Consider the following 12,132-nt stretch of genomic DNA (forward strand, 5'->3'; position numbering starts at 1 on the left):
TATATATATATATATATATATATATATATATATATCAAAATCAACTGAAAATGATTAAAGACTTAAATGTAAGACCCCAAACTATAAAACCACCAGAAGAAAACATAGAGGAAACACTCCAAGACATTGGTCTGGGCGAAAATTTTATGGAAAAGACTTCTAAAGCACAGGCAACAAAAGCAAAAATAGACAAATGGGCTTATATCAAATTAAAAAGCCTCTGCACAGCAAAGGAAACAATCAACAGAGTGAAAAGCAACCAGCAGAATGGGAGAAAATATTTGCTAACTATTCATCCAACAAGGGATTAATATCCAGAATATACAAGGAACTTAACTCAACAGAAGAAAAACAAATAATCCGATTTGAAAATGGGCAAATGAGCTGAATAGACATGTCTTAAAAGAAGCTGTAAATGATCAACAGGTATATGAAAAAATGCTCAACATCACTAATATCAGGGAAATGCAAATTAAAACCACAATAAGATATTATCTCACTCCAGTTAGAATGGCTATTATCAAATAGACAAAAAATCCCAAATGCTAGCGAGGACGCGGGGAAAGGGAAATTCTTATACGCTTTTGTTGGGAATGTAAATCATTACAGCCATTATGGAAAACTGTATGGAGGTTCTTCAAAAAACTACAAATAGAACTACCATATTATCCAGCAATCCCACTGCCAGGCATTTATGCAACAGAAAGGAAATTTGCATATCAAAAAGGTATCTGCACTCCTGTGTTTGTTGCAGCACTATTCACAATAGCCAACATATGGCATCAACCTAGGTGTCCATTTACAGACGAATGGATTAGGAAAATGTGGCCTATACACAATGGAATACCACTCAGCCGTAATAAAAAGTGAAATCTTGTTAATTGCAGCAACATACATGAGCCTGGAAAAACTTGAAAGTGATGTTAAGTCAGGCACAGAAGGATAAATACTGCATGTTCTCACTCACGTGTGGGAGCTAAAAGGTAAATAAATGAATAACAATAACAATAATTTGAACTTTTAGAAGTAGACAGTAGAATTATGGTTTCTAGTGGCTGGGAAGTGGGGGAGGGGGATAGTGAGAGGTTAGTTTCTTAACATCAACTTCCACCTAGATAAGGAAAATAAGTTTTATGGTATACAGAAGCGCTAGGCATCTATAATTAACAATAATTTACTGCACATTACCAAATGGCTAGAAGAGAAGGGACCAAATGTCATGACAAAGCAAGGGTTATGTTTTGCAATGAGGAATATGCTAATTACCCTGGTGTTGTCATCACATTGTATACACACATCAAAATATAACCCTGTCCCCAGAAATATGTACAATCAGTACATTTCAATTAAAAATGTTCACCATAGAGCACAGCACCTAACAGGAACTTGAATGAGGGAGTGTGTGATCAGAAGAGCTGAGGGTTTTGGGAAGGCAAAGCTGAATCCATGTCCCCAGTGCCTCCCCTTGCAGGGCTCCTTCTCTGGCAGCAGCCACTCAAGTCCCTGCATGAAGTCCAGACTTGGCCTTCACTTGGGGCAGGGACAGAAACGCCCCTTCACTTCAGAACATTCCCTGTCCCATCCAGCAGGCTCTTCCCTCTGGTTTCTGAGGTCCCGGGATCAGCCAAGGCCACATGCAGGAGCCAGCTCTGCTCCACCAGGAGTCTCAGCCGGGCCAGGCTTGTCGCAGGACCTGAGCCTGGGACACATGTTCCTACCTCCAAGTGAGGCTGGGGGCGTCCCCCACAGGCAGCCTGGCTCTGGGGCTACAGGGAGGCTTTGGCCAGCTGGGAGTGGGCTGCATGCGGAGCCCCTCTTGTCTCCCGTGCCTGAGGCTGCAGAGCACAGAGGGGTCTTCCCGAACCCCACACCTGGAGGCAGGGGGACCAGGGATGAGTGACCCTAACCCAACTCTTGTCACACAAGGGCTGGCCAGCCCAGGGCCCGCCTCTGCTGGGAGAAGAAGGCCTCATTGTTCCAGTTTCCTGGAAAGTGGGGGCTGGGTTGTGCCCAGGACGGGGAATAAATGCTCAGTAAATAGCACTCTAGGGGAGCTCTGATCCCAAGGGACAAAGGGCCTGTGTTCAGCACTCTCAGTGTGGGCTCAGAGCCAGCACTTGGGCCAGGGAGGGTGTGGGGTGGACTTCTCCCACCAGGTGTGCTGCTCCGCAGGCCCGTCACATTCAGGTGTGCAGGCGTGTATGCATGTGTGCATGCTCCCGTGTGTAGGAGTAGTGGGCAAGTGTGTTGGGGGGTGCACATATGCGCATGCACACGTGTGTTGTCACGTGCACGTGTGTGACTATGTGTCTGTTATCACCATGCACGTGCACTCTGTGAAATGCACCTCGTGTGTGCATTTGACCAAGTCCTGGCATCGCTTCCAGACAGGCTGGCAACTCCCCACCACCCGGGACATGCTTCCTGGAGTCCTGGCCCAGCCAGCCTCTCCTCGTGGGCGCCAAAGCCCACCAGCGTGGAGTAGAAAGAAGACACGTGATCTGGCAGGAAAACATGCAGACGTGCCCTCTGGCTGGGCGGGGACCGGAACACCGGTCTGCTTTGTGCGTCTCCAGGCCCTGCCTCCAGGAGCGGTGCCTGCCAAGGGCTTGGGTCTCTTCCACCTCCACCTCCTCCTAGGGCTCAGGAGGGGCTCTGCTACCCTTCCGTGACCCAGCCTCTGCTGAACTGCAGGCTGGAGCGCGCTGGGAGGGGTGGGGAGGGTTGGGAGAGCAGGTGGGGGCTCGCCTCTGCTACATGGGTCCATCAGAGCCTGAGTCCTGACAAGCCTACCCAGGGTGACCAGAGCAGGAGCAGGACAAAGGGCCAGTTGTCTGGACCAAAGCGCTTCTACCTGGCCCCCGCTAAAGGCTGGTTGTTAAAGGGGCCCCATTCACTGTCTGGCCAGCACCATGGACAGGGCACACAAGTTCCAGGGTACGGTACAGGTATCCACCAGTGGTTGGCAGACTTTTCGTGTGAAGGCCACATAGGACAACTCTAGGTTTTGTGGGGTCATAAATCCCTGTCACAGACACTCAATGCCACCTGTGGCATATGTCACAAAATGTCGTTCTTCCTTTGCATTTTCATCTAACAGCTCTAACATGTAAAAAGCATTCTTAGCTCACGGACTGTGCAAAGACAGGCAGTGGTCAGGGTTGGCCTGCAGGCCAGAGTTGCCCTCCCTTGGCAGACTGTGCAGGTACCAGGTGCAGTAAGGGAGGTCCCACCTGTCCCTCAGCCCCTCCCCCACCGTCATGCCCGTGAGACCCACAGCCCCAGTTCCCAGTATGCCAGCACTGGCAGAATCAGTCTGTGCATATACAAGGCCGTTCTCTGCACCCCCTGACCCCACCCAGACTGTCTCCCTCCTGCGATGGATTTCACAGAGGGAGAACCTGCAGGACTTCTCCACGCCTCCGCAGGATTCCAATGTGGCGAGGACACCACCGTGTGTGTGCTTGGTCATCTCTAGGTGGACACATCTGTTATTTCCAATCTTTACTGCTTTCCAAAGAATAACATTGTACACCTGCCCACATGGAGTAAAGTCTTAGGCATTAACAGCCCTTAGATGGAGAAGCTCGTTGGATCCTCAGGGCAGCCCCATGAGTAGGCGCTATCATCACCCACAGGAGCCAGTTGAAGCTCAGAGAGGTGAAGTGAGCTGCCCCTCGTCACGGGCCTGGGAGGTGGGAACGCTGGGGCTCCAGTGCCCTGGGCTGATGGGGAGCAGAGTGGTATTACGCAGCCCGGAGTCCGAGTCCGCTTTTCACAGGGCACCCTCCCAGAGGGGCTGAGGGGGATAAGTGGGGAGGGACAGGGAAACACGTGAACTGCCATACCAGCAGGGCTGCCCGGGACCCAAGCCCTGGAGAAGCACCCATTAGCACCACATAAAGACTGACCCCTGGCCTGGCCCCAGGAGCCCTTGGAGGGACTGCCACCGTCATGCCCGTGAGACCCACAGCCCCAGTTCCCAGTGTGCCAGCACTGGCAGAATCAGTCTGTGCATATACAAGGCCGTTCTCTGCACCCCCTGACCCCACCCAGACTGTCTCCCTCCTGCGATGGATTTCACAGAGGGAGAACCTGCAGGACTTCTCCACGCCTCCGCAGGATTCCAATGTGGCGAGGACACCACCGTGTGTGTGCTTGGTCATCTCTAGGTGGACACATCTGTTATTTCCAATCTTTACTGCTTTCCAAAGAATAACATTGTACACCTGCCCACATGGAGTAAAGTCTTAGGCATTAACAGCCCTTAGATGGAGAAGCTCGTTGGATCCTCAGGGCAGCCCCATGAGTAGGCGCTATCATCACCCACAGGAGCCAGTTGAAGCTCAGAGAGGTGAAGTGAGCTGCCCCTCGTCACGGGCCTGGGAGGTGGGAACGCTGGGGCTCCAGTGCCCTGGGCTGATGGGGAGCAGAGTGGTATTACGCAGCCCGGAGTCCGAGTCCGCTTTTCACAGGGCACCCTCCCAGAGGGGCTGAGGGGGATAAGTGGGGAGGGACAGGGAAACACGTGAACTGCCATACCAGCAGGGCTGCCCGGGACCCAAGCCCTGGAGAAGCACCCATTAGCACCACATAAAGACTGACCCCTGGCCTGGCCCCAGGAGCCCTTGGAGGGACTGGCCTGGAGATTGCCCTCCCCCCAATCCTTTGCCCTGTGTGGCACCAACCCCACCTTTTGTGTCCTTCCCTCCCAGGCCTGTGAGCTCCTAACACTGGTTCATCCCCTGGTACACCCAGAGCCAGCACAGAGGGGTGACCACAGACATTTCCAAGTGACAGGACCTGGAGGACCAGCTCTGCGGTGTGTCTGGCACCTGGCTCCGGGCACAAAGAGCTGGACTCTCCACTCTGGCTCTCTGAGGTCAGTGAGGAGCTCAGCCTGGGCTCCAGAAACCCTCCAGACACCGGTCTGCCTGGGCCTGGATAAGGTCTTCAGCCTGGTTCTGCACAAAGCAGGAGACTGGGCCCCACAGGCTTTCCATGGGAACTTGACCTGCTGCCCCCATGGGTTGAAACCTGTCTGGCAGTGCTGGAGGCTCAGGCCTCCCCCCACCTCTGAAGTCAGGGTCGGCCCAGGTGCTGAGGAGACAACCCAGAGGACAGTGAATGCCTGTTGCTGTCCCAGCCCTGTTTGTGCAGGCTGCAGGGCCAAGACAACCAACGCCACATGTCCGGTGCCTCCCCCAGGACGGCTCGGGGATTCCCCCACCACTCAGCTCCTCCCGGTCCCCCAGTGGCCTCTCACTAATTCCTTTTGGAAGTGGGGAGGATATAAAGGGACAGATGCAGGGCTCCAGGTACACAGGACGTCCCAGTGCACTCTCCCTGCCTGGTAAGGTGCTCAGCTCCCATGGATGGGACCCAGTACGGTCGGGCTGGCCCCACGCTGGGAGTCAGGAGGCCTCTCCTCTTCCCCCAGAGCCTGGGACACGCCGGCCAGAAGCCATGCTGCTGTTGCTGACCCTCGCCCTCCTGGGGACCAATAGCTGCTGGGCAGCACGTAAGTCTGACCGGGTCTGCTCCCCTCTGGCCCATCCGCATGTGGTCACCCTCACCTCCCTCTATCCAGGAGACCCAGGGACTCAGCCCAGCCCCTGTCACAGACTAACTCCAGTCTCAGAACCGTCCTGTCTGCCTGGAGGGGCAGTGTCCCCTGTCCTGGGTGGAGATAGCTACATTCCGCTGTGTGGATTTTTCTCCCCCCGGGTTTTTCCATCCATGCAGAGCTGTACGGGAACAGAGGAGGCACGTATTTCAGTACCTCTGAAGACTACGAATATGAAATCACGGGCATTCGGGTGTCTACAGGTGGTTTGGGCCTGATTAAAAGGTGAGTAGGATCAGGGCTGTGGACCCCATCACCCTGTCCCAATTCATCCAACAGTTTCAGGAACTTAGGGGGTGTGGGGCCACTCACAGCCTCTTTTCCCAACACCCTCATCTCCCTCCTGATGAGTCTTTGGCGATGGTTGATTCCTTGGACTCGTGGAGCCACCAGCCGCCACCTTTGCAGTTGTCCCGTTCCCCAACCACCTGCTCTCCCAATCCTCACCAGCCCCATCTCCTCTGACTCCACCTGTAAGGCCTGCCCTTGCTGCCTGGGGTGATCACAGAGCATTTGCTGACTGTTCTCCTACCTTCCCCTTTCAACCCAAACTCAATTCAACCAAAAACGGCCTCTCAGTGTCGATGTCTGAAGGGAAAATAAAGAGAGGGTCTGTGGAAAGGAGGCAAGGGTCAGAGTGGACCACTGGCTGAGCATGAGTCCCCAGAAGTGTTAGAGGCAGAGAGCCCAGGGCCATTCCCCTAATACTGGGGTGTCCTGCTTCAGGTCTGGAGGGGATCTTTGCTCTGCACTTAGGGGGTGCTGGGTCATGGGAGAGGGAATTGTGCAGAGCTGCCCAACAGGAAAGGAGACGGTGTGGGGGGTGGCGAGCTGGAGGAGGGACGGCTCTGGGAAAGCACCAAGGTGAGGGGAAGGACGCAGATAAGCCCAGCTGGATGGAGCTGTGAGTGTGGGAAGTCACCTGCTTCTGAGGCTTGGGACATGCTCTGCTAGGAGTGACGGGCTCAGAACGTGCCAGCTTGGCTGGGAACAGCTGAGGCTCTGGACCCAGTGAAGCAGCCGGCACCTCCTGAGGGTCGTGATGACCCGGCACTGTGTGGAGCTCTCCTTGCCATGATCTCAGGGACTCCTCCCAAAGTCACATCCCCTTTGTAGATGGGAAACTGAGTCCCAGAGAGGCTGGGTGATGAGCTCAGATCACAGAGCCCATAAGAGGCAGAGTGAGGGTTTGATACCAATGAGTCATCTTAGGAACCCAGACAGCCTCTGAGGCCCAGTAACAGTGTCTGAGATGGAAAGGTGGGGGGCGGAGGACCCGGGAATGGCTGGGTCACCCCAGATCCTGGGTGGTCAGTGCTTCACCTCTCTCCCAGTGTCCAGGTGAAATTTGGGCCCTTCTGGGATGATGTACGTGGTGCCTCAGGTGGGGACACCCAGGAATTCCTTCTGTGGTCAGACGAATACATCACAGAAGCCTATGGCTCGTTCAAGGCTTTTCTACGGTACCTGGTCCTCTGCACCAATCTGGGACGCTGTGTGTCCTTTGGGAAGGACGCGGGCAAGACCTTCTCTGCCTTCCCCAGCCAGGAGGGGCAGGTGCTCACAGGCATCTTTGGCCAGTATGGACTCCTCGGCATCAAGGGCATTGGCTTTAAATGGGATTATCCACCAGTGGAGTCAACCCCCACACCAACAAATGTCACTTCGAAATAGCCAAATAAAAGTTGTTCCTGAGTCCCCAAGGCAGGCTCTAGCATTATATGAGCTGAGGCCATCAGGGGGTGGTGGGATGATCATTCTGGGGTAACTGGATCTAAAGCCACCAATAAATAAAGCTTCTGCAGAATCAGTGCATCTAGATGTGATCCTTGGGTCTGGGTTATGACCAAAGCTTTCCCAGCTCCTGGGGAACAAAGCCCTTGGCTGGAGCTCAGTGAACTGAGCTGAGAGGTAGGACAGAGGTGACTCTCCTGAGCACGTGGGGCCTGTACCTGAATACCTGGGGCCAATCTCACAATCCTTGAGAATTTGGGCTCCAAGACGACCACTCCCCCTGCCCCAGCCCAGGCCCATCCATCCGGCTTCTGCTGACCACACACGGTCCGGCTTCTCTGAGTAGGCTGGGCCCCAGGGAAGCCCCTGTTCATTCATTCCCTCCACAGACACTTGCCAAGGCCTTGTCCATACCAGGCTCCCCTNTGGCAACTCCCCACCACCCGGGACATGCTTCCTGGAGTCCTGGCCCAGCCAGCCTCTCCTCATGGGCGCCAAAGCCCACCAGCGTGGAGTAGAAAGAAGACACGTGATCTGGCAGGAAAACATGCAGACGTGCCCTCCGGCTGGGCGGAACCAGAACACAGGTCTGCTTTGTGCGTCTCCAGGCCCTGCCTCCAGGAGCGGTGCCTGCCAAGGGCTTGGGTCTCTTCCACCTCCACCTCCTCCTAGGGCTCAGGAGGGGCTCTGCTACCCTTCCCTGACCCAGCCTCTGCTGAACTGCAGGCCGGAGCATCGCTGGGAGGGGTGGGGAGGGTTGGGAGAGCAGGTGGGGGCTCGCCTCTGCTACATGGGTCCATCAGAGCCTGAGTCCTGACAAGCCTACCCAGGGTGACCAGAGCAGGAGCAGGACAAAGGGCCAGTTGTCTGGACCAAAGCGCTTCTACCTGGCCCCCAATAAAGGCTGGTTGTTAAAGGGGCCCCATTCACTGTCTGGCCAGCACCATGGACAGGGCACACAAGTTCCAGGGTACGGTACAGGTATCCACCAGTGGTTGGCAGACTTTTCGTGTGAAGGCCACATAGGACAACTCTAGGTTTTGTGGGGTCATAAATCCCTGTCACAGACACTCAATGCCACCTGTGGCATATGTCACAAAATGTCGTTCTTCCTTTGCATTTTCATCTAACAGCTCTAACATGTAAAAAGCATTCTTAGCTCACGGACTGTGCAAAGACATGCAGTGGTCAGGGTTGGCCTGCAGGCCAGAGTTGCCCTCCCTTGGCAGACTGTGCAGGTACCAGGTGCAGTAAGGGAGGTCCCACCTGTCCCTCAGCCCCTCCCCCACCGTCATGCCCGTGAGACCCACAGCCCCAGTTCCCAGTGTGCCAGCACTGGCAGAATCAGTCTGTGCATATACAAGGCCGTTCTCTGCACCCCCTGACCCCACCCAGACTGTCTCCCTCCTGCGATGGATTTCACAGAGGGAGAACCTGCAGGACTTCTCCACGCCTCCGCAGGATTCCAATGTGGCGAGGACACCACCGTGTGTGTGCTTGGTCATCTCTAGGTGGACACATCTGTTATTTCCAATCTTTACTGCTTTCCAAAGAATAACATTGTACACCTGCCCACATGGAGTAAAGTCTTAGGCATTAACAGCCCTTAGATGGAGAAGCTCGTTGGATCCTCAGGGCAGCCCCATGAGTAGGCGCTATCATCACCCACAGGAGCCAGTTGAAGCTCAGAGAGGTGAAGTGAGCTGCCCCTCGTCACGGGCCTGGGAGGTGGGAACGCTGGGGCTCCAGTGCCCTGGGCTGATGGGGAGCAGAGTGGTATTACGCAGCCCGGAGTCCGAGTCCGCTTTTCACAGGGCACCCTCCCAGAGGGGCTGAGGGGGATAAGTGGGGAGGGACAGGGAAACACGTGAACTGCCATACCAGCAGGGCTGCCCGGGACCCAAGCCCTGGAGAAGCACCCATTAGCACCACATAAAGACTGACCCCTGGCCTGGCCCCAGGAGCCCTTGGAGGGACTGGCCTGGAGATTGCCCTCCCCCCAATCCTTTGCCCTGTGTGGCACCAACCCCACCTTTTGTGTCCTTCCCTCCCAGGCCTGTGAGCTCCTAACACTGGTTCATCCCCTGGTACACCCAGAGCCAGCACAGAGGGGTGACCACAGACATTTCCAAGTGACAGGACCTGGAGGACCAGCTCTGCGGTGTGTCTGGCACCTGGCTCCGGGCACAAAGAGCTGGACTCTCCACTCTGGCTCTCTGAGGTCAGTGAGGAGCTCAGCCTGGGCTCCAGAAACCCTCCAGACACCGGTCTGCCTGGGCCTGGATAAGGTCTTCAGCCTGGTTCTGCACAAAGCAGGAGACTGGGCCCCACAGGCTTTCCATGGGAACTTGACCTGCTGCCCCCATGGGTTGAAACCTGTCTGGCAGTGCTGGAGGCTCAGGCCTCCCCCCACCTCTGAAGTCAGGGTCGGCCCAGGTGCTGAGGAGACAACCCAGAGGACAGTGAATGCCTGTTGCTGTCCCAGCCCTGTTTGTGCAGGCTGCAGGGCCAAGACAACCAACGCCACATGTCCGGTGCCTCCCCCAGGACGGCTCGGGGATTCCCCCACCACTCAGCTCCTCCCGGTCCCCCAGTGGCCTCTCACTAATTCCTTTTGGAAGTGGGGAGGATATAAAGGGACAGATGCAGGGCTCCAGGTACACAGGACGTCCCAGTGCACTCTCCCTGCCTGGTAAGGTGCTCAGCTCCCATGGATGGGACCCAGTACGGTCGGGCTGGCCCCACGCTGGGAGTCAGGAGGCCTCTCCTCTTCCCCCAGAGCCTGGGACACGCCGGCCAGAAGCCATGCTGCTGTTGCTGACCCTCGCCCTCCTGGGGACCAATAGCTGCTGGGCAGCACGTAAGTCTGACCGGGTCTGCTCCCCTCTGGCCCATCCGCATGTGGTCACCCTCACCTCCCTCTATCCAGGAGACCCAGGGACTCAGCCCAGCCCCTGTCACAGACTAACTCCAGTCTCAGAACCGTCCTGTCTGCCTGGAGGGGCAGTGTCCCCTGTCCTGGGTGGAGATAGCTACATTCCGCTGTGTGGATTTTTCTCCCCCCGGGTTTTTCCATCCATGCAGAGCTGTACGGGAACAGAGGAGGCACGTATTTCAGTACCTCTGAAGACTACGAATATGAAATCACGGGCATTCGGGTGTCTACAGGTGGTTTGGGCCTGATTAAAAGGTGAGTAGGATCAGGGCTGTGGACCCCATCACCCTGTCCCAATTCATCCAACAGTTTCAGGAACTTAGGGGGTGTGGGGCCACTCACAGCCTCTTTTCCCAACACCCTCATCTCCCTCCTGATGAGTCTTTGGCGATGGTTGATTCCTTGGACTCGTGGAGCCACCAGCCGCCACCTTTGCAGTTGTCCCGTTCCCCAACCACCTGCTCTCCCAATCCTCACCAGCCCCATCTCCTCTGACTCCACCTGTAAGGCCTGCCCTTGCTGCCTGGGGTGATCACAGAGCATTTGCTGACTGTTCTCCTACCTTCCCCTTTCAACCCAAACTCAATTCAACCAAAAACGGCCTCTCAGTGTCGATGTCTGAAGGGAAAATAAAGAGAGGGTCTGTGGAAAGGAGGCAAGGGTCAGAGTGGACCACTGGCTGAGCATGAGTCCCCAGAAGTGTTAGAGGCAGAGAGCCCAGGGCCATTCCCCTAATACTGGGGTGTCCTGCTTCAGGTCTGGAGGGGATCTTTGCTCTGCACTTAGGGGGTGCTGGGTCATGGGAGAGGGAATTGTGCAGAGCTGCCCAACAGGAAAGGAGACGGTGTGGGGGGTGGCGAGCTGGAGGAGGGACGGCTCTGGGAAAGCACCAAGGTGAGGGGAAGGACGCAGATAAGCCCAGCTGGATGGAGCTGTGAGTGTGGGAAGTCACCTGCTTCTGAGGCTTGGGACATGCTCTGCTAGGAGTGACGGGCTCAGAACGTGCCAGCTTGGCTGGGAACAGCTGAGGCTCTGGACCCAGTGAAGCAGCCGGCACCTCCTGAGGGTCGTGATGACCCGGCACTGTGTGGAGCTCTCCTTGCCATGATCTCAGGGACTCCTCCCAAAGTCACATCCCCTTTGTAGATGGGAAACTGAGTCCCAGAGAGGCTGGGTGATGAGCTCAGATCACAGAGCCCATAAGAGGCAGAGTGAGGGTTTGATACCAATGAGTCATCTTAGGAACCCAGACAGCCTCTGAGGCCCAGTAACAGTGTCTGAGATGGAAAGGTGGGGGGCGGAGGACCCGGGAATGGCTGGGTCACCCCAGATCCTGGGTGGTCAGTGCTTCACCTCTCTCCCAGTGTCCAGGTGAAATTTGGGCCCTTCTGGGATGATGTACGTGGTGCCTCAGGTGGGGACACCCAGGAATTCCTTCTGTGGTCAGACGAATACATCACAGAAGCCTATGGCTCGTTCAAGGCTTTTCTACGGTACCTGGTCCTCTGCACCAATCTGGGACGCTGTGTGTCCTTTGGGAAGGACGCGGGCAAGACCTTCTCTGCCTTCCCCAGCCAGGAGGGGCAGGTGCTCACAGGCATCTTTGGCCAGTATGGACTCCTCGGCATCAAGGGCATTGGCTTTAAATGGGATTATCCACCAGTGGAGTCAACCCCCACACCAACAAATGTCACTTCGAAATAGCCAAATAAAAGTTGTTCCTGAGTCCCCAAGGCAGGCTCTAGCATTATATGAGCTGAGGCCATCAGGGGGTGGTGGGATGATCATTCTGGGGTAACTGGATCTAAAGCCACCAATAAATAAAGCTTCTGCAGAA

The 12,132-nt window shown here is 55.6% G+C and overlaps 2 protein-coding genes across 2 annotated transcripts in view; both read left to right on the plus strand.

The window, feature by feature from the left end:
• Positions 1-7,433, plus strand: part of LOC103585378 (zymogen granule protein 16 homolog B-like) — a 34,424-nt gene extending 26,991 nt beyond the window's left edge. Inside the window, exons 3-6 of the mRNA XM_008566309.1 lie at positions 5,209-5,353; positions 5,441-5,521; positions 5,746-5,851; positions 6,961-7,433. Of these exons, the coding sequence (XP_008564531.1) occupies positions 5,209-5,353; positions 5,441-5,521; positions 5,746-5,851; positions 6,961-7,300 (672 nt within the window). The 3' untranslated portion in view covers positions 7,301-7,433. The remainder of the gene's footprint in view (positions 1-5,208; positions 5,354-5,440; positions 5,522-5,745; positions 5,852-6,960) is intronic.
• A 2,570-nt stretch (positions 7,434-10,003) lies between these two features.
• On the plus strand, positions 10,004-12,132 carry ZG16B (zymogen granule protein 16B). Its single transcript, XM_008566310.1, has 4 exons — positions 10,004-10,052; positions 10,140-10,220; positions 10,445-10,550; positions 11,660-12,132. Exons 1-4 carry the CDS (start codon positions 10,004-10,006, stop codon positions 11,997-11,999), a joined length of 576 nt encoding a protein of 191 aa, XP_008564532.1. The 3' UTR covers positions 12,000-12,132.

Source organism: Galeopterus variegatus, unplaced genomic scaffold (assembly GCF_000696425.1).
Source record: "Galeopterus variegatus unplaced genomic scaffold, G_variegatus-3.0.2 Scaffold233, whole genome shotgun sequence".
Taxonomy (NCBI): Eukaryota; Metazoa; Chordata; class Mammalia; order Dermoptera; family Cynocephalidae; genus Galeopterus; species Galeopterus variegatus.